This window comes from Bipolaris victoriae (assembly GCF_000527765.1).
Source record: "Bipolaris victoriae FI3 unplaced genomic scaffold scaffold_18, whole genome shotgun sequence".
In the NCBI taxonomy this organism is placed as follows: domain Eukaryota; kingdom Fungi; phylum Ascomycota; class Dothideomycetes; order Pleosporales; family Pleosporaceae; genus Bipolaris; species Bipolaris victoriae.
The window spans coordinates 193,036-219,006 of NW_014575374.1; the positions used below are offsets into that span (position 1 = coordinate 193,036).

Below are 25,971 nucleotides of genomic sequence, written 5' to 3' on the forward strand. Positions count from 1 at the left end.
TCAACATTTCACACTTTCGAAATTTTCCTTCCGCAGCTAGGCAGGGCCGGTAAACGCTTCTTTCTTTGTTACCAAGGGTCTGGCTCCCGCCTTGGAGGCGCCATCAATCTGTGCCAGCAAAGAGGAAAAAAACTAGATTGCAGGGCGGCACCGCGTGGCAAGGAGCTCGAAATGGGCGACCGCTCCGTCCCGTTAGGCTTGTTGAGGTTTGGTTGCCAGTGGCGCTCGGGCCGGCGCTACTTAGTGTGCGATGGGATCTGTCGCCCCCCGATCCGAACTTGAGCCGTGGCTGCGACAATGGGACCGTTGCTGGCCTAACTGATTCAAGTAGTTGCAAGTGCTTTGTTGCAAGAGTGGTCCTAGACCACTACCAGGCCCGCCATCTATTTCAGATGATGAGGGATATCGTGAACATAATGTGGTGGAGACGGTGAAGAGTGTCGGGTGAAGGTATGCGATGTCGCCCAACAAGGGAAGAGTTGGCTAAAAGTAGTGACTGTGGCGCTTTTTCTATATTCATCCAGACTCAAGCATGTCACTATTTTCACCTCTCTAATACCACCACCATAACGATCGTGCACGCGGATACATCTTTCCGCAAGTAACATCACAGTTCTTGATAGGCCCTCCGTCCAATGTGCATACATATGAATCTGCCGAAAAAAAAATCATGACAGCCGAACAAAGCCATGTACTACCGTGGCATAGGCTCGTAGGTCTCACTCCTTTCCATGCTCTCGACCGCATCTCTTGCGGCAATCCTAGTCTTTTCCGTCACGCCGTCCATCTTCCCAACCGCAGCAAATCTCTCCTTCCACAGCGCCCATCGATCTTTGCTGAACTCGGCCTTACCTTTCCACAGTTCCCCGCCTCGTGCGGGGTTACCCTGCTTGGGATCGGCAGGTGTAAGGTCCTTTTCTAAGCGGAAGAGCTGACGTCCATTTCCGAAGATCCAAGCGGCGGCAGCGGGGACGTACGCGTCGTATTGCTGATTGGCTGTCGCAGAAGGTTCGTCAAAGAGGGGTGTTTCAAGTGCGGTTCGCATCGAGAAGATGGCATATATCCAGAGATCTTGCAGCCCCTTTTGCGTTACACGAGCATAGAAGAAGTTCATGTTTGCCCATGCTTCCACCTCTTGGTCGAAGAAGCCGTGGTGAGCGACTGGAGCGTCGTTGTAGGCTTCACGGCAAGCCATTCCAAAGTCGGTCATTTCGCTGTAGAGGTAGTTGTAGATTTCGTTGTTTGGTATAGAGTGCTCCTTGAATGCCTTGATCAAGTCGACTAGTTTGTCGTGGTTGTGGGACTCTGTATTTTCGCGGCATGACAAGCGTCGTGCTGAGTGAATGATACTATACCAAAGGTCCATGAAGTCTACGTCGTCGAGATGGGAAGAGTTGATTTTCTCGTCAATAGGCCCGAACAAGAGCGACGCCGTCTCGCTCAAGTCGATTCTCTCGTTGAGATAGTCTTGCACGGCTGAATACGCCCCACTTCCATCTTTTGGACGAAACCACCCTCTAATTTTTGCTATTTCGTCAATCCGCTGGGTGCCATTTTCTACAGAAGCAAGAACTTCGTGGATCTGCTCGTGTTGCTTCTGCAAGGAAAATTAGACACGTCTCCGTAATAGAGTCTTGACAAAAATTACCGCTTTGCGTGACATGGTTCTGATGGATGTGGACAGGAAGTTGGAGCCAGTGCCAGGGGAACCCCCAAGAATTAGTTTGTGACTGTTCGTGATGATGTCATAAACCGAGGCTGTGCGGCTGGTCCCGAAAAAGAAAACACGTGCGTATGCTCGTAAGACGACTGGAAGTCTACGCCAGGCCTGTCGAGGCCCGCCCCGAGATATATCCCTAACAAGACACGTGTACACTGAGGGTAAACCGTACCGGAGCATATTCCGGAAACCAGGCAAGACACATGTTTTTGTTGGCGCGCAAAGTGTCTCTCTTCTTCAGTGTTTTTTTCTGCGGGGTAAATGTCAATATTGCGATTGCCATGACTTCTAAATCAGGAACAGTGCGATTTGTTCCACATGTATCAACTCTACAGATGAAGGCATTCCTTCGTACATCTATTTCTTGGGGTCTACAGCTCACAACTTTGCACTCTTCTCACGCTTCGCCAAAAGCCTCAAATCTTTCCTGAGAATCTTTCCACTGGGACTCTTAGGGATCACATCCAGAAACACCACGCCACCCTTCAACTGCTTGTACCCAGCCACTTTGCTCTTCAAAAACTCTGCAACATCGCGCGCACTAATCTTCTTGCCCTTAGCAGCGACAACATACGCTCTAGGAACCTCATTGACCCCGTCATCAGCCTCGACCCCAATAACTGCCGCATCCAGAATATCTGGGTGAGTCACTAATATGGCCTCTAGCTCTGCAGGAGCAACCTGTATGCCCTTGTACTTGATCAACTCCTTCTTACGGTCGACAATGTAAAACAGTCCGTTGCGGAACTCTGCAATGTCGCCAGTGTAAAACCAATCATCTGCAAAGGATTCCTTGTTAGCAGCATCGTTCTGGTGATATCCTTTGCACACCACAGGCCCTTTGATCAGAATCTCTCCTGGCTTTCCCGGCTCGACATCTCGGCCGTCATCATCAACAAGACGGGCAACCACATTCGGCAACAGAGGGCCTACGGACCCAGTGTCGTCATGCATACCCGCTGGCATGATTGAAGCACTTCCTGTCGTTTCGGATAGCCCCCATGTCTGATCGATGAAGCAATCTGGTCCACCTAGCTTTTGGCTCGCTGCATACTGCAAGTCCTTGCCCAGTGGTGCAGCACCGCTGACCACGAGCTCCAGAGTCTGGAACTGGTCTGTTACCTGGTCCGACTTTGCAATGAGTAGGAAGATAGGCGGCACGGTGAAGAAGAAGGTGATGCGGTATTTCCTGTTGTATTCGAGGAACTGAGCAAAGTCGAACTTTGGCATCCAGTAAACAGGGCCGCCCAGGTAGAATCCGTTGAAGAGGTAACCCTGGATGCCAGCGATGTGTGCAATGGGTAAATGAGCGATTGTTCTATATTCAAAGTTCGGTCGCTTCGCTGATATCCATGACTTGACCAGGTTACCTGGGATTACAGTCTCGGCTACCAAGTTGCGATGAGAGATCTTGACACCTAACACCGGGATCAGCACGCGTATGAATCTCTTGGAGTCTTCTTGTCTCTTACCCTTTGGCAAACCCGTAGTCCCAGAGCTATAAATCAGCACAACAAGACCATCCTCCAGCTCCCGCGGATCGGTAATCCTCCTCCAAGCCAACCTATCCCCCTCATCAATCAAATTTTCTCCCAACGCTCCATTTTCCTGAACAATCCTCAAACTCCACTCTCTCCACTCACTCATAACAAGCACTCTCCCACCCCCATTTCTCCCCCATCCCGCCGCCTCAGCAGCCCCAATCGCAACATCCCTCGTCCCCTCAACCGCAACAAGAATTCTAGACTTAGCACCTTGAATCTGCTTGCACAGCTCACCAGCTGTGCTAGCCGTAGATGCAGCAGAGAACACGCCTTCCGCGCCAATAACGCCGTACGCGAGCGCAGGAAGCAAATAATGTCCCGTTGAAATCACCGAACACACATCTTTTCCTGGACCTCCTGCACCAATGCCAAAATGCTTGCGTAGCGCCGCAGACGTCGCTTCCGTCAAGACGCGCGCCCGCGCTGTCGTCAGCACCAAGCTTGGATCTGCGGCTGAAATGTGAATGGGCGAATCCGGTTTCGCCAGCCCAATGCCCGAATCTACATGAGCATTATGTTTTAGTACTTGCTGGCATACGTGTATGTATTTCCAAGGGTTTTTTTTTCCAAATGTAGATGATGGGCTTTTTGGGGGGTGGGAGAAAGGGGGTAAGATGACGTACCGAATAAAAGAGTAAGGATATCGACATCTGGAGTCGGATATACATCTGAAGCTCGATAGATGATGCCATGCTCTGTCTTCTCTACTATCGTTGTCATCTTTTTTGCTCGAATTCACTTTTGATTATCGAAGAAGGACAAGTAGCGAGTTTGGTTTGGAAATGTGAGAACGCTTGAGAGGAAAATAAGAAGGGATATCTATGGCAGTGCAAAAGCATATATCAGCTTTACTGAAAGTTTGTATTTGCTTTTTTGGGGACTAAGATTAGGTTGGTGGGTGCCTGCATTGCTCCCTCTCTCCCTTGCCAACTATATCCTCCCCTACGCTTCATTTGATTCACTCTAGCACTAGCGGCCCTTGCGGCTTCGGGGTAAACCTTTGATGCTAATGCGGCTGAGAAAGCGGGGTAGTAGGTTTGGAGACGAATACTACGTACAACTATGTAGAGCCCGCTAAACCGAGGCTGTCCGGCATAACCCTGTGATGACTCGAGTAGACTATTCGAGCACGTATGTTGATCCTTGCGCACTCCGAGGCGCGATACTTGTCCGCATTTGCTCGGAATCGTGCTTTGATGATTGCTTCAACCTCTACGCTTAGTATTTGGCTCATTATCTGCATCATCGTCATCGGCATCGCCTGTGTTGAGAGCGGATTTGTTCGGCTTTCGCCTCTTTCGCTTCTTTTTGCCTTGTTGACTATCATTGCCAGCATTCTCCTGGATAGCCTTTACGGCTAGGGGAAGTACTGCTGGCCGCGCAACTGGAGGAAGCTCACTATCATCGACTTTGGTCTTGCGCATGCCCCTGGGGTTCTGCTTCTCAAGCAACGCGACATATTCTGCTGTGCGTTTTGTATGCTCGACCTTGGTCATAATCTTCCAGTTCTCAGGCTTGTCTGCTTCTCTCCACTTCTGCCAAACGTCTTCGTGCATTACACTGCCACTGAGAACTACGAAAGCGCAACTGTTCCATAGTGTATGCACAGCTTGCACAGGAAGCCACTTTGGCCGCAATTGGCCATGTTCTGTAAGCCACTGAGCCACTTTAGCAGGAGTTTGACACATGTTGCGGATGTGCGGTTCAACATAGATGGTGCGCTGATCCCAGAATGCCAAACCATCATCATCGACTACTTCGAACGAATTGTGGGGCAGATATTTGGGTGGATACGAAGAGGGTTTGCGACGGATATGATAACCATTGTTTGACACTTGAAGTATTCTAGAGGGGTGATCTCGGAGCGCTTGTTGGAGCAAGACTTGGGAGGCTTCGGGTTTCAACGAGGAGATGTTGGGATGCTCAAGGATGGCTGTGAGATGGATGTCTGGGTATTGGGTTAGCTATACACAGACCCATAGCCCAGCAACGCCTACAATTCTCCTCATCATCTACTGTCCGGTATCGATCCCGAAGCCACTTTGCTCGCTCCTCTTCTTGGTGCGCATAGTCGGTAAAGATGAGTTCTATACCAGCAGCAAGTTGAGCAATGTACTCAGGGGTGACTGGTTTGACAGTGAACCTAGGACCAGGCTTGGTAGCCTTTTGGTCAACCTGCTCTTCTGGTTGAGGAGTGAGTGAGGTTGTCCTTGTATTTTGCATAGCCTTGACCAGGGCTTCATCGCGATCGGTCTCAGCATTGCTCACTGACGGGTTGGAAGTGTTTGGTCGCGGCTTCTCACGAACACCCTTGAGCCTAAGCGCTCGCGGAACAAACATGATGTTGAAACGCCGGTACGATGGTGAAGAGACAAGCAAACATAATTGCGACAAAAGTCGGTCGCGATACTATGGCAGGCGACTCAAGACGCGCCGCGGCTCAGGAGCACGGACCTTACGTCAGTCCCCATGTTCTCCATTTCCCTGGGTAACATCAACACGCACTGCATCTTTTCTCAATCCGCACCAAATCCCGCGCTCAATCCGTCGCAATGGCAAAAGAAAAGAACTACAACCCCGTTCAGGAAGCCAAAAAGGCAGAGAAGCAGAAGCAGCTCCGCAAGCAAAAAGCCAACCTCCAGGCGCAGCGCAACGAGAAACTCGCGCGGCGGAACCCACATCGCATACAGCGGGACATCGACGGCCTCAAAGAACTCGAGCAAAATGGATCGATACGGCCACATGAGAAGCAGCGACTGCAGGAACTAGAGAAGGACCTTGCAGCGGTGAACAAGGCGCGCGCAGCGCTCGGAGACAAAGCCCCAGTATTCAAGCCAGAGCGACGATTCGACAACGACGACCAAAGTCGAAGAGGCGACCGAGAAAGCCGAGGCGGCGGTGTTCTCGGCAAGCGAACGCGAAACGGGCAGCGAAAGGACGACGACAGCAGCGACACCGACGACGATGTCAAGCACATTCCCATGCCTCGCGATACGCCACCGCCGATCCCGCGAAAGTACCAAGCGCGCGCCTCGCAGGCCGATGAAGCACCGCAAGAGGCCAAGAAACCGACGATTGTGTACGAAGCTGCGCCTCAAGTGCGTGACTTGCGCAAAGAAGCCACAAAGTTCATGCCTGCGGCTGTGGCGCAGAAGTTGAAGTTGGCAAAGGGCGAGGGCCGGTTGCTAGAGCCTGACGAGTTTGATAAGTTAAAGGACGAGGGGTATATGAAGGAGCAGAACAAATCAGAAGGTGAGGCTAGTGGAAACATTGCGCCCGAGGTGGATGAAGAGCTTGAGGCGTTTATGAAGCTACAGTCTATGAGTGCTGGACAGATGGCCGAGAAGGCGGCCGAAGCAGCGGTGCAAGAGGCAGAATATACGATGATGGCTGCTGAAGCCAAAGGGCAAATGCAGGGAATATCAAACGAGGCGCGCACGGCAGAGAACACACTCCGGCACGTGCAGATGGAGGAGGTTGAAGACGAGGACCTGTAGATTGAATCATACCATTCACCATTCTATTGGTCAACCACATGACCCTTGACGAGGCGTGTTGTCGGGCCTGGAAGGACTATGCACAACCAACATGCGCAAGCAAACGATTCATAAGGTCGCCGGAAGCAAACACACCACATACAAGCAGCCATCCAAGCACCACAGCAGAAAAGGGGTATTCAGGATAATGTTTCATTCGATTAGGTGTTAGGGTATAATATGTGTGGCTTCTAAGCTACAGTCATGTTGCACCTATCGCAACGTATCATCGATCGTCATTCCCCAGGGTCGTGTCGTGAAGAGCGTGGGCGTGGGAGAGAAGCAGTTTACTTCTTCTGTCCGCCAGAGAGGGTGTCGGAGATGGCCTGGCCAGCGTTGCTCAGAGAGTCCTGAGCCTGCTTCATGACACCCTCGCTCTTGTTGGAGGCGTCGTCGTGGCCGGAGCGGGTAGCGTCACCGAGCTTCTGTCCAGCAGATTTCTGGCCCTCTGTTGTGGTGGTTAGTGGACATGTTTAGACGAGGGCTACTTGGGGCGTCAGATGCATACCAGGCTGAACGGCACCAGCGATGCGGTCACCGGCTCCGCTGAGAGTCTCGGATGCCTTCTCAGTGTTGGACTTGGTGGAGTCGGGCTGGACTGGAAGGCTGTCAGTATACTCGACTCGAGGCACAGTCGGAGTGAGGCATCTTACGCTTCTCGGAGGCCTGCTCGCCGAGTCCCTTGCGCATGGAGTCAGACATGGTGATGTTGGTGTGTGGTTGGGTTGTTGTTGTTGTTGTTGGAAGAGTTGTTTGAAAGGTGTAGTAGTAGCTGAGTTGAGTGTGTGATGAGAGTTGATGCAAAGGGCTGCAAAGACGGTACTTTATAGGCAGCTGCCAGGCATCGAGACTGGCTACGACATGTGTACGTCATTCATAATTGGGCGGTAGTAGCAGCAGTAGCAGCAGTCACGGCAGGAGAGGAAAAGGTGGGTGAGATGGATGGAGCCTTCCTCTTTCCCACGAGCCACAACCGACGGCCAACATACCTGCAAGCTCTACTGGGATGTAGACCAGTTTGCAGGCGCCACACGCCGCCTCGATTGGTAGATCGGCGCGTCTGCTTGGCTGGATTGATGGCATTCTCGCGCCCGTCCATGGCATTCGCGTCATCGGCCACGCGCCTGCCAAGATGCAGCTTCTGGCCTCCCGGTCACAAGACGGACATGTGCCTTTACCCTACTCTATGCCCAGTCTCATAGGATGCGTTCACTCGAAGTCTTTGTCCACCGCGGAAAAGGGTCCACAGACCGTTGCCCGCTGTGCATGGTGGGGTAAAGCAAAGGCCCCGCTGACGTAGCTGCAGTGTCACGAACGGGTCGCGCATCACGTGACCTTCGTCATCCCATCACATGCAGTCCACTTGGACAGCCAACAGTGTGTCCATATGCATACACTACACCTACACCTATCAACATGCACATGCATAGCTACCATCACTATGCTCCTTGAACAACCTGCCTCTGCAATCACCGATCACCCCCCTACATAAAGCCCCATCGGTACTCGACCCACCTTTATCCCCCTCAGGCAATCACTGCTACTCTCGTCGCCGCCGTGCCCCTCTGCGAAATCAAGTTTGACTTGTGTCGCAAAAATTCCACTTTTCATCTCGGTACCCTATTTCATCCCATAGCCTGTATTGCACCAAATCCGCTGGCCCGTGGCGTCACGCTCGACACCCATTTCAACCAGCACACGGCCTGGAATGCCTTCAGCCGGCTTGTCAGGCTGCAAACCGCTGTTGCCCATCCCACAAGCGTTCCTTGCTCATTTCTCGCTGTACATGGCAAAGTAGAAATCGCTTTATTTGCAGCGGCGCATACATGTAACCGCATCTACATACCATGATCAAGAGTTGGCTTTGTTGCACTCCAGTCGAGACGCCTTTGATGAACAACACCAACATCCACCGGTCATGTCGCTCCTTGTTAGCATATAGCACACCACATGAAGACCTCACACTACGCCAATTCTCGTCTTGCAGTGCTTGCCAGCAACAGGTTACCGCCCTGCATGCTCCCGCGCGTCTGAGGCGGACAAAATCTGCAGTTGCTTCTTTTACAACCTCACGAGCCACAACGGGGCGCCCCTTATCATGCTAATTAGTCGCGTAGAATTTTGAACTTGTAGCCAATCAGATTTTTGAGCAAAACTTATCCCACGCAACATCCCACTCGGCGGCTATCTCCCGTGTTTCACATGGGACCCACATCGCACTTTTCCTAGACAGCTATCGCTTCATCGCCTACCACAAGGGTCTATGTCGACCAAGCTCCGACATCCCTAATCTTACTTGCCGCTGTACAATGGCTTTCTTCGTATGCCGTCAAACACATACATTGACTCGCCATGCCATGTTGGCTGTGCCACAACTGCTAACAATAGTTCACGCTGTGCCGAGCACAAGGGTACGTCTATGCAGCGACAAAGACAATGGGTGGTCTAGGTGCTGTGCAAGTGGGTTTGGCCTAAATACATATACCTCATGTACATAGCTTGCACTTTCGGTCCAAGGACTCACCTCACACATTCGTTTACTTGGTATACTCGCCAACCAGTCACAGGCTGTTGTTGCTTCTGTTTCTGGCATTGCCTTGTTTAGAAACATCAAACACCGACGGGCTCATCTTCGTTCGTCGTCGACTACTTATGAATTAGGGCACCCTACACAAAGAATTGCCGAATCCACCACATTCATTTATATTACAGTCGTTCCTTCTTATTACCACACTCGTTCACTACCATGAAGTACCTTCAAGTACTCTTGTTCCCTGTCGCTTTCTTTAGTTTTACTTTTGCCGACTTCACAGACGATGCTATTGCTTCCATCCAGACATTGCAGAAGACATGGTACAATTTCAATACTGGCCTCTGGTAAGCAATGCGCCACCTCGTCACTTCCAATTCCTAATGAACCCCAGGGACGACTTTTGGTGGCAGTCAGGCAACATTCTTGAGGCCATAGCTCAATTTGGTATAGAAGATCCAGACTTCAAAGATGTTGCAGCAAACATTGTCGCAAACACATACGCCAAATCACCCGAGCAACACGGTGCGAAGCAGTGGACAAACAAATTCTATGACGATATGGGATGGTGGGCTATGGCTTGGATCGCCTCTTACGACCTGACTGGAGACAAGAAGTATCTGGATAGCGCCAAATCTATTTTCCAAGATATGACCAGCGGCTGGAACACGCCCTGTGGTGGTGGAATATGGTGGTCAGAGGACCGCGATTACATCGCTGCCATTGCGAACGAACTTTTCCTCGCCGTGGCTGCACACCTTGCAAATCGCTGCAGCGGCCAAGAGAGACTGGATTACCTCAACTGGGCTGAAAGAGAATGGGAGTGGTTCAGCAATTCCGGCCTCATCAACTCGGATGGACTGATCAATGATGGAATCGACCCGACCACCTGCAAGAACAACGGCGGGACAACCTTCACCTACAACCAGGGCGTCATCCTAGCCGGTCTCTCTGAACTTTCGCGCGCAAAGTCCGATCCCAGCCTCGTCGATCGTGCATACGATATCTTTAATGCTGTATCAAAACACCTTACCGACCCCAGCGGTATTCTCACCGAACCTGTATCCGGAGCTCTGGATCCAGTCGCATCACAGTTCAAAGGCGCTTTCGGACGAGGCCTGTTGACACTATATCAGTATAAGCCACGAAAAGAAGTCAAGCAATTCATCATGATCAACGCCAATGCTGCACGAAGCGCACGAAAGGGAGATGGTGGCATTATTCCCGGTCGCTGGCAGGGAGATAGCAGCGATGGAAACACTTGCACGTTGGCTAGCGGCATTGACATCCTGGTGGCTGCGGCATATGCTGAGAAGCATTAGTCTAACGTCTCCTTGTGGTCATTTGTAACGTTCTATACCCCGTTTGCGTTCTTTTTTTCTTATCTCAATGGGTGTTTGGCGCTATGGCGTCTTGGGTCTTATTCCAGAAAAGGGGTAAGGCAGCTGGGTTCTGCATTTTGTGTATACTGTAATGATGAATGTTTAACGTAGTTCCAGCCTTGACGAATTGCAAATCGTCAAGGTTTTGGCTGAATCACATTTATACTACCACTACTCGCTTTCAATTTGATCGTGACATGTTGAACACATCTTGGCTTTTCGTACACACATATTCTCGCACTCAAGTTGATGGTACGTATATGGTCGGTGCTTCGACCAAACAGGAGTGTGTCTTGGTTTCACCTTGACATTCGACCAAACAAGGATTTAACCTTTGCGCAATGCGCGTGTTTAAAAAGCTTGTTAATGCCAGCGGTTTTCATCCACTCCCTGTAGGCAAGGATACCTAGGTCGAATTGATTTCATCAGCACATCGTGCACCCTTGATACCGTTCTGCTTCCGCCCTTTGATCCTAGCTGATTGCTATTTATGTAATTATCTACGAAACCATGCTCATACCGCACCTAATTAGGGCAACATGAGTTTGTCAATCACGTTCTTTAGTCCAAGCGTATATGGGGAAAACGTGACGGCCCGTCACGTGCACGGTACCGCTCGCTAAACCTTAAGCTACACTCTTCCTGCAGGGATCCTCCTGTACTCAAGGCCACACCGATCTACCTCAACGCTCCAGTAAAACTCAATAAATCTGTCAGCACATACATTTCACACCTTGTTCGCGCCATAGACAGTCAGGAAACAAAAAACTTGGGTCGATGCAGACGTTCTCAAATTGACCCAAGACATCGGTACCAACGGCTTTTTTGCCCACACCAGCTCCACATATCGCACTTGTCCGGATCCGCATACAGGCCTTTTTTTTTCTACATAAAAGCTTACCGAAGGGTCTTAGTCAAGAATACGAGAGCATGCAAGGCGATAAGGTGACTGTTGTGCGCTCTCCGCTTTACCCATAAGCCCGAGGCAAATCGACGTCAGTCCAGACTAGAGCCTGCATGTACGGCAGCTTCATTCGTGACAAGCTACATTGCATTACCTCTTTGCTGTAGGTAAAATTCGCGCAACTATACCGGTCTAGTGGCTATCTAGGTTATTTTGAGAGATTTCTTTTTACTCTTTTCTCCATATTGCTCCGTCTGAGCATAATCCACATAGGTAAGGTCAAAGGTAATATGTGCAGCAACGTTGGCCCTTTCTTTTCGCCTCTTCGTGACTTGCTGCGTATTTAGGCCAAAATACTGGGGTTTTTCTTCTACATACATAACTCATTGCCGGTCGCCTTGGGATAACTCTTCTTGCTCGACACAACGGTATCTTTTCTTTGCTTCAACTCATTTTCTCCAATCATGGATTCCGGAGTAAACGAATCTCGGTCATGGATGCCGAGGTTTCTCAGAGCGCCGGATCAGAAGGATAGCCAGCCAGATGAGAGAACATCGCTTCTGCCCAACTCGCAGCATGAGGAGTGGTCTACGGGCGAAACTACGGAGCTCGACGATGAAACCGCGACATCCCTTCAACTTCTTCTCCAAGAATTCTGGATACTCCTCAAAGGATCAGTACCCGTGGTCGTAGCATACGCATTACAAAACTCGTTACAGACAGTCTCCGTTCTTATCGTTGGACGCTTATCACCAGAAGCATTGGCCACAGCTGCATTCTCATACATGTTCGCAATGGCTACCGGCTGGCTCGTTGCTCTTGGTGGAACAACAGCAATCGACACTTTGGCGTCCGCCAGCTTTACGGGAAGCAAAAACCGCCATGACCTTGGAATCATCCTCCAGCGCTCCTTCTTGGTGCTATTGTTATTCTACATCCCAATTGCTATAATCTGGTTCTGCTCTGAACCACTTTTCAAAGCGCTCGGTCAGGAAGATTATATTGCGCGCGACTCGGCAAAGTTTCTCTCTGTACTGGCGCCTGGTGGTATTGGGTATGTCTATTTTGAGGCGCTGAAGAAATACATGCAGGCTCAAGGTAGGTCTTCTATAAATCTAAAACACACCGGTCTATCATACTCACACATACAGAAATCATGAGGCCCGGAACTTACGTCCTTCTCGTAACATCGCCTCTCAGTGCCGGCCTCAACTACTTGTTCGTGTATACCTTCAAGATGGGGCTACTTGGCGCACCCCTTGCGACGGGTATTGCGTACTGGGCATCCTTCTTCCTGCTGCTTGCCTATGCACGCTTCATAGACGGATGGCAATGCTGGGGTGGTTGGGACCGAAAATGCCTTCAGAACCTATGGGTCTTTGCACGCCTAGCCTTCCTTGGAGTCATACATGTCGGCACAGAATGGTGGGCGTTTGAGATCGTCGCACTCGTTGCAGGCAAGCTTGGTACCATACCACTCGCCGCGCAAAGCGTTATCATGACTACGGACCAAGTCATGAACACCATTCCTTTTGGGGTAGGTGTTGCTACCTCGTCACGAGTTGGTAATCTCCTTGGGGCACGTAACGCGAAAGGTGCCGCCAGGGCTGCAAACACTGCCGCTGTCCTGAGCATGGTACTTGGTGCGCTCGTATTGGCCGTGCTCATGGGTGTCAAGGACTTTTACGCTAAGATCTTCAACGATGATCAAGATGTGATCAAGCTCACCGCCAAGGTGATGCCGTACGTTGCATTGTTCCAGATCGCGGATGGATTGAATGGAAGTTGCGGTGGGGCACTCCGAGGTATGGGTCGGCAGCACATTGGAGCTACCGTGAACATTATCAGTTACTATTGCGGTGCTTTGCCACTGGGCATCTGGCTTGCATTCAACGGCTGGGGTCTCGCGGGCTTATGGGTCGGGCAATGCATTGCTCTGTACCTTGTCGGGTTTGCTGAGTGGGCGATTGTTGCTTGGAGCAACTGGGATTACCAGGTCAAGAAGGCTTTTGAAAGGATGGATGCGGATGACAGGGCCGAGCTGGGTGTTCCTCCCAATGAGGCAACGCCAGTGCATAGATAGCTACTTTGCGGGGTCAAACCTGCTGGCAACAGCCATGGTGATGGAAGAGTATTAGCAACGCTTCTTAGACATTCGATGTACGGAGCTTGATAGGCAACCCGGAGACGCCAATGCAAGAGTTGACGAAAAATTACCAAAAACATTAAGCGAGTGACGTTAGTGCGATTGGTATCTGGACCCTGGTCTCCACGATTCAACCTCACTCCTCATTACCTCCGCACTTTCTGCTGCATTACCCCCCACCTTGCACTGCCTCTCGGTAGTTTATATCTATGCGTTGTACATCTAGACGCAAGTAAGCAATTCAGGGAATACAAGGAACCCCGCTTCGCTCATTAGGCGCCCAATTGACTACGGAGATGATGAATACCATGAAATGTAGGACCGTCTCGGGTCTTTCGTTTCTTATCGAGCCAATCCGCGTAACAAGCAGAAAGTACGCAAGGGATTTGCGTCGAATACGCAGCTCATCAAGCAAGTAATGACCTCACCGGAGTTGCTTTGCATGCATAAGTGTGCAGCACCACTCGATTCTGTCCCGCTGCAGATAAGACTGGTGCAAACGGATTTCCACCATTGAGTATAGCCGTTACGGAGTTTTCCATGGTAGATTCTACTGGTTCGATTCCCGGTATCTTGACCATGGCATCCGTCATCGCACATGGCGGGGGTGGTCTCCACATTGATCAACAACGTTGGATGCGAGATAGCCCAGTAGCCTCAAGTGATGCAGAGATAATGGAAAAGACGCTGTATAGCCATCAAGGCGTTCTCTGATTGCTTTAAAAAGGTGAAAAGAGCCTCAGATAGCTTTCCATCAAGACTACTAACGCCTAGGGCATTGTAGTCTCGAGGTATGGGCAAAGAGTGACTCCAGTCGCTTCGTTACATCGACGGATAGCAACGATCCGATGCCACCAAGATATGCTAACCTGTTGAAGGCAGTAAGGTGCTATACTTGCAGACGACATCGCCGTCATGGACAGGGATAGATCAAGCATCTACTCATGTAACATCAGTTTACCTAACGCGACTTCGTCAGAATATAACTGATAGTGATGGATACGAGACTCATGACGGCTATTTACTGCAGTCCCGCACTCCTAGAGACCCGATTCCTTCATCAACAATCTTGTGGTTTTCTCCTCCATTGTTAGATAGAACTTTTGCAAGATGAGGTTCACCCCTACGCTTTTGAGCTTTGCGGCTGCAGTAGCAGCGCACGGCGACCACGACCAAGAGCCATTGGCTGGTCCACATGAGAGTCTTTGGTACAACACTCTTCCTGGTGATGGCGGAACACAAGTGAGAAACTCAATTCCTGTGAATGATGTTGCTGTGGAAATTAATGTTGATATAGGCCGACTCCGTCTTCTCCGGAATTTCCACATTCGGTCGTCTCAAGTACCACCCGTGTCTCTCGAGCAACGTGCAATATGACATTGCCTTCATTGGTATGTTGATATTTGTACAAGCAGAGATGTGATTGTCTAATCATAACATGCAGGCGCTCCGTTCGACACTGGCACATCGTACCGCCCAGGAGCTCGCTTCGGCCCCAGTGGCATCAGGCAAGGTTCTCGCCGTCTCAATCTCTAGTACGTTTTCCTCTGAGCAACCACAAGCTTACTTTTGTCTTTTCCCACAAAGGCTCACGCAAACTTGGATTTAGTGGCGGCTACAATGTGCCACTCGAGGCGAACCCGTTCAACTCCTGGGCCAAGATTATCGACTGTGGTGATATTCCCGTTACATCGTAAGAGCAATTCTCTTGACTATATCGCCCATTGAAGGGAGGTCAGATGGATGGGAATTTACTAACGGGTCAATATCTAGATACGACAACGCCTATGCCCTCCAGCAAATCGAGCAAGGCCACAACCTCCTCTTGAGCCGCGCACCCTACACCCACGCCAACAAGCCCGGCCCCTCGAAGCATGGCAAAACACTTCCCCGTATGATCACCCTAGGAGGTGACCACACCATCACCCTCCCCCTCCTCCGCTCCGTCCACCGCGAATACGGCCCCATAACGGTCATCCACTTTGACAGCCATCTGTACGTAGTACCCTACCTCCAACTCCATACCCCCCTCCCATTCCCACAACCCTACTAACAAACCCACCCCCCACCCAGCGACACCTGGCGTCCCAAAGTTTTCGGCGGCTCCCCCAGCGAACAAGCCAGCATAAACCACGGCACCTACTTCTTCCACGCCGCCCAAGAGGGCCTCCTCGCCAACGACTCCAACATCCACGCCGGCATCCGCACCACGCTGTCCGGCCCCTCCGACTACGAAAACGACGGATACTGCGGCTTTGAAATTGTCGAGGCCCGCGAGATTGATAAGATTGGCATTGATGGCATTGTCAAGAAGATTAAGGATAGGGTGGGCTTGGAGAAGCCCGTATATTTGAGTATTGATATTGACACGTTGGATCCTGCTTGTATGTTTTCCCTTCTTTCTCCCCCTTTTTTTTTCCTTTTCTCTTCGGTATCGCTGGGTGTGAAGGGGAGTAAAGGGCTAACGAGAAATAGTTGCTCCTGCGACTGGTACCCCCGAGACGGGCGGCTGGACTACGCGTGAGCTGCGCACGATTATTCGCGGTTTGGAGGGTATCAACCTCATTGGCGCGGATATTGTTGAGGTTGCGCCGGCGTACGATACTAATGCTGAGCTGACTACTATGGCTGCTGCGGTAAGTGGAGTGCGTGGAATGTATGAAGACGTAGGCTGACGTGCTCGATGTAGGATACCTTGTACGAGGTCATGACTTTGATGGTGAAGAGGGGACCTCTGAGCTACATGGGTGCTCCCGCAAAGGAGACCATTGAGCTGTAGATGATGTGAGTGCTTGAGACACAACGATGAACACAGAAGCGAAAGTTGAGTAGGAATGTGGCATGGGAATTGACCAAACTGAGGCGTTTTCGCCGGAGCATTTGATGACGATATATGAACGACGATGAGAGGCAATGATATCCAGGTAGTAACAATATATGAAACCCTACCCAGTAAACTCCATGTCTGCCTATATCTATTACCAAGGGACCAACCTCATGCACCCCATCTCATGAAGCCAAAAACAGCGTTTATCAACACCCCCATAACAACAGCAACTTGCCTCCGTCTCGTCCACACTCCCTCCTCACGAAATCCCCACACCAAGCTGCCGAGTGGGAAAAAGAAACCAGTCAAATACCCATACAACATATCGTCCAGCCCACCTTCTTCCACCGCAAACCCCGCGCCCCATCCCGTCTCACCACCCGTAGCACCAGGCGCCGTCAGCGAAGCCGAAGGATCATTAGCCGACGAGTCAAGCCATCGATCTTCCAGCACACGAATCTGAGCCGGCGTCGGCATCGTATCAGGCGTATGCGTAAACGAAAGGTTCGTCGTAAAATGCGAGCGTAAACTCGCTACCTCCGCAGGCGTAAAGCCCGAACTCAACAGCCTATCGAAACCCTGAGCTTGAGGTACAGCGCCGTCCGTCCCACCAGCCGTCCCCGTCGTCGCAGTAGACCCGCGTCTGCGCGCATTGTAGTCTGCTCCGCTGCCTTTGCGGCGGAGCTCAGAGGACGAGGCGTCATACTGTGATTTCAGACTGATTTCTATATTCTGGGCGAGAGTGGCTTCGCTAGCGAGCTCGGAGGGGGAGAGCGCATCGCCGAGGGAACAGTGTATGTAGTACTTTTTCGCCTCTGAAGGTATTTCCGTTGTGCCGTATTGTACGGCGGGTGTTTCTCTCAGCGGCTGTTTGCCTTTGCTCTTACTTCCCTCTCCGGTACTACTACTGCTGTTGCCTGCTGTTGCGTCCCCGCTTCTGCTGCTGCGGGGTGGCGGCGGTGGGGGGAGTCGTAACGATCGAGATAGCGGGTCATTATCTGCGAGGACTTTGCCCGCATAGATTAGGCGTAATCGCGACGAGGCATGTTCGGGTGGGAGGTGTTGACGGATGATCTGCTTGAGCGAGAGGGTCGCAATGACACGGGGCGTGTGGATAGAGAGGGGTAGGTCGGGAACGGAGGCTGTAAAGCGTATTATCAAGTATATGAGCTGTTCAGGAAGGACGGGCGCGTTGGCTGCCATGATGGTGCAAGGTTGCGCTTGGGTTCGGAGATGAGGTGGTAGGAAAGCGATGGTTCATGTGCATAAAGTCTACAAGATTTCATGGCGGTCGTGACATGGTTTGCGTTGCTATCGTATGCTTTGCATCTCTGGTGCTGAGGCTGCGAGATCTGCGGCGGTTGCGCAGTTGGTGGCTCGAGACGCGGCAGCCCGGAGCTTAGCAACGTTGAGGTCATTTACCTCCGAGGCCCCATCCGCCGGGAGACAGTGCCCCTCTCAGTTGTGATATCATGTCGCGATCAATGCATCTTGACTCACACCCAGATACTTTTGAACGCTGATAATTCAAAATGACGATAATTCATGTTGTTCTCTTTGAGTGGAAACCTACTGCTTCCTCAGACCAGATTTCAGAGGTACTAAACATCAGCATGTACACTGGTGATTATAAATCTAACAGCCTATAGGCATGCAAACAGATGCTTGCACTCAAGGACAAGTGCATCCATCCAACTTCCCAAAAGCCCTACATTAAATCATTTTCTGGGGGAAAGAACAACAGCCCTGAAGGCCACTCTGTATGTCTACCCTCAAAGCCAGCCTCAACTTTAAACTCGGTTGCTTACGCTTACAAGGGTAACTTCACCCACGGATTTGTTGTAGAATTCGAGAGCGAGGAAGACCGCGACTATTACGTCTACAAGGATCCAGCACATCAAGACTTTGTAAAACTTGCCGGCGAAGTGGCGAATGGTGTGAAGGTCTTCGACTACGAGCCTGGAAAGTTGTGAAACTGCGGTATAATAGCCTCAAATGTATAGCGTAGTAATAATGCGTCGAATTGTAGAATGTATGTAACGCCAGATATGCAACGCCCGTAATGCTTCTATAGTATGACAAACGACTCGTAAGGGTATCATGATACACTAAATGATTCTCCGCACCCGCATTGCTCAGCTATTGATTTGTTAGCGCTTGTTCCTGGTGTGCCCAAAACAAAACTTACTGATGTTTGGATTCTTGAAAATGAATCGCTCGTTGAGCTTGTCCTCCAACCAGTCCATCTCACTACCAATGATGTTCAACAACGCCTTGTTGTCAATCAACACCTTCACGCCATCTTGCTCAACCTGTTCGTCCAGCGGGCTTGGCTTGTCCACATACTCTAGGTGATATGCGAGACCCGAGCAGCCTTTTGCCTTTGTGCCTATTCGAATGAGCTTGGGCTCTGGCAATTCGAGGAGTTCGCGCAAGTGCGCCACAGCGGAGGGCGAGAGCTTGATTGTCGCCTTTCGAGGTCCAAAGTTGTATCGGCGTGGCCGAAGTGGTTTGCTAGGGCTTGCGACCTGCTGAGGCTTTTGTGCTTCGCCTTCAGGTATGCTGACGGTGGTTTGTTCGGCCTGGGAGGCTGCGTTGCGGTCGTGCGGAGGTGTTTGTGGTAAGGTTGTGTTCTTTGCCTCGGTGGCTCCACCAGCGATTGAAGTGTCGGGTACGCCAACATTGCGTGGTGGCGGCTCTGGATATAATGACGAAGGGTGGTATGCAGTCGCCGTCTGCATTTGGCGCTTGGTTGACTGGCGCCTGGGCAGCGATGAGGCGAAGGACCGGGAGCATTGCGGGCATCTGCGGGGAGCAAACGGGGGTGCGGCGAATCGTAGAAAGGATGTACTTGAGCGCACAAGCGCTCCAGTGGTACGAGGTAGTGACATGATCGCAGGGCCGGGTATGGAAATGCGCTGCGACGTAGGGAGATGGGGTGCGCCTGTCGTGTGAGTTGAAAGGTAAAGGTACTGGTAGCTGAATGTTAACCAAATTCGTTCAAGGCTATGTCATCCACTGCAAATCCCGACACGGGGCATAATTAGAAAGCACAAGTCGTTGATTGGTCGAAATGCACCGGGATTCCGAGGTCTCGGAAATGCACGCCCGTCGCCTTGTCATACTTGAGCACCACCACAAAACACCCTCATCTCACACCATTCGCCAGTTGTCATCATGTTTTCACCGAAAGTCTCGAAACATACCGATACGGTAGTCAGGTTCATCCTTTGTAAAAGACTCATCTAGATGCTTGCAATCCGAGGCATAAATGACTCCCAGAGCTGTCAACGCTAACGCACTCTCTTCAATCAAAAAAAGCAACATCAACACGGTCCTTTGTTCAGGTCACACACTATTGAAGAGACTCACAAATATCCGGTATTTCTTCATGTTCTCGCTTTTCTATTCAAACATCAGTTCTCTTGGAAGTCTCTCAGTCACATTGTCATCACTCAAACATCACCAAGTTTCAGTATTTCATCCTTTGCAAAGATAAATGGTATTCAATCCTCCGTGTATTACTCAGATCCATCTGATCTGGTCCTTCTAATGTCAAAAAAACTCCCAAGCTACCGAATCCCACAGTGGTATATTGCTATCCCAAAAAAAGCACTTTTGTTTTCCGTTTCCCTTTCGTCTGTCAACCATTACTTCCACCTCCAATTCTCTTCAAAGACCCCTATCGGCATCGCATCTATTGGCGCATGTGCAGTCCATAGGTCTGGTTGTAGGCAGCGTTGACGCTCCTGTGGTGCTCGATAGCCCTGGTCTTGAGAGCCTTCCACGCCTTCTGGTAGTTCCTGGGGCCAGCCTCCTTGACTTCGCTGACGCTAGAGTTCCTGGGTGCGTCGGCACTGTGCCTTGGGCTGGAGACGGCAGATGCGTTCCTGGAGGCGGAGGGAGAGTTGCCGGGGCTGTAGTAGACAGCGAAGGCCTCGTTCATCTCGCGGTGGTGCTTCTTAAGAGCCTTCCAGGCCTTGGAGGCATTGGTAGGGTTCTTGGGTGCGGATGGGCTGGCAACAGAGGAGCTGCGGGAAGCCTCAGGTGAAGCTGTTCGAGAGGCAGGTGATGAGCCGGTGTAGTAGGTGTTGTATGCGGCATTGACGCTCTCGTGGTGAGCCTTTGCGCGGCTGGCAATGGTGTTGAGGAAGTTGGGCATTGTGATTGTTGTTGTTGGTTCGATATATTCGAAGTTGACGAGAATAGTAATAGTAGTAGTAGTAGTAGTAGTAGTAGTAGTAGTAGTAGTAGTAGTAGTAGTAGTAGTAGAGGCTAGTGCTTGATGCTCTGGTATGCTTTGCTGAGTTGATGCTCTTCATCCTGCCGTACCCACCCTCACCTTTATACTCCCCAGACACTCCCCCAGAATCTTCGCCATGACACCCGCCAAGCATCGTGACACCCCCCTGGACACCGACGTTTTCTTTGCAAAATTTCTCAGCATGCCTTGCACGCGCCCTTCCACACATTTACAAGAATACGGAGAAGTTCCGTGATCAAGGCAATATTCCCATTGGCTGTAGGGGCTGACAAACCCACATAATTCAGTCAGCAAGGTCCTTCACAGGGCGTGTGGGCGTACGTGACCCACCCATTCATGACAACAAGATGATCCACGCCCTACTGCACTTTTCCGGAGGGCCCGCCGGATCGTTTCCCGCAGGCGGCTAATTATGTCAGAGCGCATGCGCAGGGGGACGCTGCGATCACGAGTTTTTCACCTCATGGCCGTTAGCTGTTAGAAGACTGCCTTTGGAGGCATGGCGGGGGAAAACTCTGTTATTGGCTGTCGCACCACCGTCGCCCTCGCCCAACACGTGCGCTTTTCCGCCGTTGAGTTGCCCGTCGGATGCCAATTTTGCATCGGTATTAAGTAGTCTAGACGCCGCCCATGGCATTGCGAGTGGATGTTTGTACGTAAAGTTGCGCATTTATTTTTGTTCATGTCCCTTAACTGCTAGACGAATGCCCTTGGAGGTTTGGTGATGCAAATTTTTGACCATGGCTGACTTGTTCCTGTCACCGGTTGAATGACGAATATGTGGTACCACGTAGTTGTGATGTGGCTATGAGAAACATTTGTTGAGTCCTCTAGAGTACCATGTTCCAGCATCTTCGTCACGTCTATTATTGCGCCGTCTCCTGATTCTGTGCACGGTTGGCTGGCACACGACGATCATGAGACATTTTCGACAAGTGCCTCAACTTCGCAGAAGTAATTGCAAATTTTTAAGGGGTTTCTTGTTTTTTTCCTGTCAACACATCGATCTCTGCACAAGCGATTACGATGCGACAAACCAAGAAATTGTGTTTTCCATATTTTATGCTGTTGATCCAACGCCATTTGACGCACAGTAAATTTCCAGCAAGCGAGTTCCCACGATGCCATGTGCTCTAGTACATCTCTCCATAGGTGCAAAGCGGAAGAGGCTACACCCCACAAAATCAACAGAAGCACACTTCCTAGCCAACCATCGGATGAAACACGATGATGCCGTATCGCCCGAACACTAGTCGCTTTCACAGTGGAATCGGAACACACTACACTTCCCCGGTGGAATGCGCGGTGGATTCCCTCCCACACTCACCGCTAGACCGCGTCTCGAACGAAATCAAATCCCTCGTCAATGTGACAATTGTTGTCACAGGCTGCAGAGCGATAGACGCGCCCTGTACCGCAACTGCTGGCCTACTGGGCTCAAGGCTAAGCGTCGTCCCGTCGATAGTCACTGGATTGCCGCCGGGTATAAGAGTGGTCTCTAGACCCATTATGATGTGGCTTGCACGATTGGCTGTGTGCAATTGCTCTCTGAAGGTCAAGGCAGCTGGTATCGCAACGGTATAAATGTTGCCGGTTACAGGAACGACGCTGTGTGTCTCCGTTAACGGCAAGCGCTGTTACTGAAGGCGAAAGAGAGAGCGTCATTCCTGAGATGGTGAGTAGCTCTCCATCAGGGACAAGCGTTTGTCCCTCAAGCACATACTCTGATCGTAAGTCTGGCATTACTGCTGTGGTGCCTATAGTAAGTATTGGTGGTAGTTCTAGCGGCGGCCCGTATGTTGTTTGAGGGTAATTTGGCTATAGAGATATTGCGATTGTGCCGACAACCACTTCCATCTGGCTATTTGAATTTCGGATCTCAATAGGCGTGTTACCCATAGTAACAGGCTTACCGGAAGCAACAGTATATGAGCCTCCTATCACAAAGTTATAACCAACTAGCTCCTGCTCAACAACGACAGTCGCTAAGCCAGCAGAAACGGTAGCGATTGGAGGTGCTTGGGTGATCAGTGGAGCAGGGTCCAGCCGCTCTGTAGAGCCATGCTGATCCTCAACTGGTGTGTCTAATCAGTCTGTAGCTGTGATCTCGACCACTGGAGAACATCCTCTACATTGTCGGGTAGCACTGAACTTGGGTTCAGTAATCTCATGATGGCCATGGGGGTCCCCTATCTGTAATACGATTGGCGCTATTGGTCGAAGGCTTTTGGTTTGTCGATTGCATGGGTACACTTCTCGTGGCATGGCCCCGGGATGTAATCAAAGTGGCCGTTGCATCTACGGGTGTTGTGCTGGTGGGGATGATCACCAGGCATGAGGTCTGCACTGGTATGGTAGGGATTGAATTCGGTGGTGCGGGTACTGAAGGGATACAAACTTGAGGACAGGATAGAGTGGTATGACTTGGTGATGGATACATCGGGTTTGATGAGGAAATGGTAGTGACAGATCTAAAAACCTGAACTTAGCGGAAGACAACATCTACATTTAGTTAGTGATCGATGGCGCTGAATGTAATATCTCAATTAACCCTGGCGCCACCATCCCAAGGCTTTCTGCTGCCACCGCTGACCTGTAACCGAATGCTGGTTTTAGATTGGGTGAGCCCAACCAACTTTAATGAATTAATGAATACGAGGCCCCATAGCTACCCGCTTGAGCAACTCTCACCCACGTTAAGCATGAGCATAGGATCCGATATAAACAAGTAACGTTTGTCCGCCCGTCAGTATCATAGCGAGTGAAAAACATAGTTGTTCGGAAAGAGGGCTTGAAAAATTCATGGCTTAGGTGACAGGAAAGGAGAAGAGAGGCACTACACGTCCTCACACTTCCCCCAAATTATATAACTACTCAAAGTCTTGGATGCGGTAGCCTGGAGATGGCTTTAACCGGCGTGGAAACAAGATGTCATACATCAGCTGAGTGCTTACCAACCATCGGTCTTTCCCAAGCGTCTTAGCGAATTCCAAATCCTGTATGGTGGCTGGCTTCAATGTATACATAGGAAGACTCAAGTGGAGGGGCCAATGATGATTGTGCGTGTGTTCGCAAGGACTCCATGGCCAGGTATAAGGAGAGTACGGAGAGTGCTTGACACGAAAGCCACGTGCCATGCGCAGAGTATTTTTTTCATTTCCATCCGTTGGTGAACTCTGCAGTAGATATTGTGGTACGAGTTTAGTTGATGAATCGGCAATACTGAGCTTACGAAGCCCAACCCCGATGATGCTGACATGGACAGTTGGAGCGATCTCAGCGAGCACGTGTAGTGACAAGCTACATTGGCTACTTGCGCTATGCATTCATCACCTGCCCAATTCCCAGGACAATTTAATGAACGATTGCTCTGTCGTAAGGGACTTATCGATACAGGGATGCGAAAATGTGGAAAAGGTTACTGGATAGGATGGGGCAGTGAATGGTGGGGGGCAAGATGCGCAGAAGCGCACCTGCTCGCTTATTGTTTAGCGTGGCCTTGGCACCAACGCTCAGAACTCGAAAATCACCTTGAATTTCCCGACTTCTTCTGACAAGCGCCAACTAACCCCACGACAACACAGATTGCACCGGAAGACCAAAAACAGGTACGCAACAGAGGACGCCTTGTACTCGAGACATGGAAGCCGTTCAGCATTGCGAAATCGACACCGCTCCGCCATCGTGACCCAGCTGTATGCCTACGCCAACGGAAGACATTGTCGCACGCGAACACTTCAATCGCTCTGAGATGAATACTTCTGCTATGGGCTATACAATGCAAAGGACTGTATTGGCGGGGCGGAGCAGTGCTGCGGTTTCGGAAATCACACAGGAAGAACAAAAGCTAATTTGATTGTGGGCAGCAGTCTTCTGAACAACCGCAATCATGGGGTACCTATCTCTTCCTCCCCCGTCATTTGACTTCATCCACTGACAATTCCCAGTATCTCACGAGACTCTCGCCACAAGCGTTCCGCGTCCGGTGCGAAGCGCGCATACTACCGCAAGAAGAGGTATGCATAACCCGATCGCTTCTCTAGTCATGTCTAACATGGCTTCAGGGCTTTCGAGAAGGGTCGCCAGCCTGCCAATACCCGTATTGGCACTAAGCGTATCCATCTTGTCCGCACCCGTGGCGGCAACCGCAAGTTCCGTGCTCTCCGTCTCGAGTCCGGCAACTTCTCCTGGGGCTCTGAGGGCATCGCCAAGAAGACCCGTGTCATCGGTGTCGTCTACCACCCCTCCAACAACGAGCTCGTCCGTACCAACACCCTGACCCGCTCCGCTATCGTCCAGATCGATGCCGCTCCCTTCAGGCAATGGTACGAGGCCCACTACGGCTCCTCGCTCGGCCGCAGGAGGCAGGCCAAGGCCGGTGAGAAGGAGGAGGACAAGAAGAAGTCCAACTCGGTCACCAAGAAGCAGGCCGAGCGCCTCAAGACCAGTGGAAAGATTGAGAATGCTGTTGAGAAGCAGTTCGAGGCCGGTCGTCTGTACGCCGCTGTCTCTTCCCGTCCCGGCCAGAGCGGTCGCTGCGACGGTTACGTCCTCGAGGGTGAGGAGCTTGCTTTCTACCAGCGTCTCCTCAGGAAGTAAAGGTGATATTTGGGGCTTCTTCGGTGCATCGGTCAGGTCAAAATGGGTGTTTAGTCATGTATCTGGTCTGCATAGTCGCGGGACACTGAATGCACTCGGCATGATAACGCCACTTCTCTAGATACCACGAGACTATGAATCATGGTTTTCAATGTTCATGTGAAGCGAGTTTTTACTCTGCAGATTCTTCTTCGTCTTCTCTGTTCATGCCAAGACCCATGTTCGTGTTAACCTTCTACCCACGTATATGCTCTGTCCAATACATAGAAGTGTATTGCTGGTGGGTCGCCTTTTGCACTAGGTGATGTCGTCTAGTCCGCCGTCCTAAATTTCTTCAAGCCATTCTATAATTACAACCCACACTACTATCACAACCTTTCTCAAGCTAGATGAATGACTATTATCGGGTACCACGGAAATAACAAACCAACTAATGATATTTACAAGAAGTATTATCAAACTAACCACATCGATAGCTATGCAAACATCAAACGAGTTCCAGCCCACAAGTGCTTTTCA

At 50.8% G+C, this 25,971-nt stretch overlaps 15 protein-coding genes across 15 annotated transcripts; 7 read left to right on the plus strand and 8 right to left on the minus strand.

The window, feature by feature from the left end:
• Positions 1–694: 694 nt before the first annotated feature.
• COCVIDRAFT_24209 (hypothetical protein) lies at positions 695–1,663 on the minus strand (the record flags this gene model as incomplete). The annotated part of the gene is made up of 2 exons (XM_014703972.1): positions 695–1,597; positions 1,649–1,663. 2 exons carry the CDS (start codon positions 1,661–1,663, stop codon positions 695–697), a joined length of 918 nt encoding a protein of 305 aa, XP_014559458.1.
• A 435-nt stretch (positions 1,664–2,098) lies between these two features.
• COCVIDRAFT_35298 (hypothetical protein) lies at positions 2,099–3,984 on the minus strand (the record flags this gene model as incomplete). The annotated part of the gene is made up of 3 exons (XM_014704040.1): positions 2,099–3,138; positions 3,193–3,765; positions 3,888–3,984. 3 exons carry the CDS (start codon positions 3,982–3,984, stop codon positions 2,099–2,101), a joined length of 1,710 nt encoding a protein of 569 aa, XP_014559526.1.
• Positions 3,985–4,469: 485 nt separating this feature from the next.
• COCVIDRAFT_24211 (hypothetical protein) lies at positions 4,470–5,604 on the minus strand (the record flags this gene model as incomplete). The annotated part of the gene is made up of 2 exons (XM_014703973.1): positions 4,470–5,212; positions 5,262–5,604. 2 exons carry the CDS (start codon positions 5,602–5,604, stop codon positions 4,470–4,472), a joined length of 1,086 nt encoding a protein of 361 aa, XP_014559459.1.
• Positions 5,605–5,816: 212 nt separating this feature from the next.
• COCVIDRAFT_91762 (hypothetical protein) lies at positions 5,817–6,761 on the plus strand (the record flags this gene model as incomplete). Its single annotated transcript, XM_014704041.1, has 1 exon — positions 5,817–6,761. One exon carries the CDS (start codon positions 5,817–5,819, stop codon positions 6,759–6,761), a length of 945 nt encoding a protein of 314 aa, XP_014559527.1.
• Positions 6,762–7,087: 326 nt separating this feature from the next.
• COCVIDRAFT_24213 (hypothetical protein) lies at positions 7,088–7,502 on the minus strand (the record flags this gene model as incomplete). The annotated part of the gene is made up of 3 exons (XM_014703974.1): positions 7,088–7,248; positions 7,309–7,398; positions 7,454–7,502. 3 exons carry the CDS (start codon positions 7,500–7,502, stop codon positions 7,088–7,090), a joined length of 300 nt encoding a protein of 99 aa, XP_014559460.1.
• Positions 7,503–7,812: 310 nt separating this feature from the next.
• COCVIDRAFT_91739 (hypothetical protein) lies at positions 7,813–8,100 on the plus strand (the record flags this gene model as incomplete). The annotated part of the gene is made up of 1 exon (XM_014704042.1): positions 7,813–8,100. A coding segment is annotated over one exon (288 nt), but the record flags the coding sequence as incomplete, so codon positions are not given.
• A 1,446-nt stretch (positions 8,101–9,546) lies between these two features.
• On the plus strand, positions 9,547–10,652 carry COCVIDRAFT_91802 (glycoside hydrolase family 76 protein; the record flags this gene model as incomplete). Its single annotated transcript, XM_014704043.1, has 2 exons — positions 9,547–9,677; positions 9,725–10,652. The coding sequence occupies 2 exons, from the start codon at positions 9,547–9,549 to the stop codon at positions 10,650–10,652; spliced, it is 1,059 nt and encodes a 352-aa protein (XP_014559529.1).
• A 1,428-nt stretch (positions 10,653–12,080) lies between these two features.
• COCVIDRAFT_91544 (hypothetical protein) lies at positions 12,081–13,699 on the plus strand (the record flags this gene model as incomplete). The annotated part of the gene is made up of 2 exons (XM_014704044.1): positions 12,081–12,714; positions 12,768–13,699. 2 exons carry the CDS (start codon positions 12,081–12,083, stop codon positions 13,697–13,699), a joined length of 1,566 nt encoding a protein of 521 aa, XP_014559530.1.
• A 1,173-nt stretch (positions 13,700–14,872) lies between these two features.
• On the plus strand, positions 14,873–16,541 carry COCVIDRAFT_91489 (hypothetical protein; the record flags this gene model as incomplete). The annotated part of the gene is made up of 8 exons (XM_014704045.1): positions 14,873–15,004; positions 15,060–15,153; positions 15,207–15,297; positions 15,372–15,455; positions 15,536–15,757; positions 15,836–16,146; positions 16,238–16,398; positions 16,452–16,541. 8 exons carry the CDS (start codon positions 14,873–14,875, stop codon positions 16,539–16,541), a joined length of 1,185 nt encoding a protein of 394 aa, XP_014559531.1.
• A 216-nt stretch (positions 16,542–16,757) lies between these two features.
• COCVIDRAFT_91665 (hypothetical protein) lies at positions 16,758–17,792 on the minus strand (the record flags this gene model as incomplete). The annotated part of the gene is made up of 1 exon (XM_014704046.1): positions 16,758–17,792. The coding sequence occupies one exon, from the start codon at positions 17,790–17,792 to the stop codon at positions 16,758–16,760; it is 1,035 nt and encodes a 344-aa protein (XP_014559532.1).
• A 329-nt stretch (positions 17,793–18,121) lies between these two features.
• On the plus strand, positions 18,122–18,562 carry COCVIDRAFT_35306 (hypothetical protein; the record flags this gene model as incomplete). The annotated part of the gene is made up of 3 exons (XM_014704047.1): positions 18,122–18,187; positions 18,239–18,349; positions 18,407–18,562. 3 exons carry the CDS (start codon positions 18,122–18,124, stop codon positions 18,560–18,562), a joined length of 333 nt encoding a protein of 110 aa, XP_014559533.1.
• Positions 18,563–18,687: 125 nt separating this feature from the next.
• Positions 18,688–19,480, minus strand: COCVIDRAFT_35307 (hypothetical protein; the record flags this gene model as incomplete). The annotated part of the gene is made up of 2 exons (XM_014704048.1): positions 18,688–18,728; positions 18,778–19,480. The coding sequence occupies 2 exons, from the start codon at positions 19,478–19,480 to the stop codon at positions 18,688–18,690; spliced, it is 744 nt and encodes a 247-aa protein (XP_014559534.1).
• Positions 19,481–20,286: 806 nt separating this feature from the next.
• Positions 20,287–20,751, minus strand: COCVIDRAFT_35308 (hypothetical protein; the record flags this gene model as incomplete). The annotated part of the gene is made up of 1 exon (XM_014704049.1): positions 20,287–20,751. One exon carries the CDS (start codon positions 20,749–20,751, stop codon positions 20,287–20,289), a length of 465 nt encoding a protein of 154 aa, XP_014559535.1.
• A 1,017-nt stretch (positions 20,752–21,768) lies between these two features.
• COCVIDRAFT_91747 (hypothetical protein) lies at positions 21,769–22,002 on the minus strand (the record flags this gene model as incomplete). The annotated part of the gene is made up of 1 exon (XM_014704050.1): positions 21,769–22,002. A coding segment is annotated over one exon (234 nt), but the record flags the coding sequence as incomplete, so codon positions are not given.
• A 2,740-nt stretch (positions 22,003–24,742) lies between these two features.
• Positions 24,743–25,452, plus strand: COCVIDRAFT_24221 (hypothetical protein; the record flags this gene model as incomplete). Its single annotated transcript, XM_014703975.1, has 3 exons — positions 24,743–24,747; positions 24,801–24,869; positions 24,918–25,452. The coding sequence occupies 3 exons, from the start codon at positions 24,743–24,745 to the stop codon at positions 25,450–25,452; spliced, it is 609 nt and encodes a 202-aa protein (XP_014559461.1).
• Between the last annotated feature and the right edge of the window lie 519 nt (positions 25,453–25,971).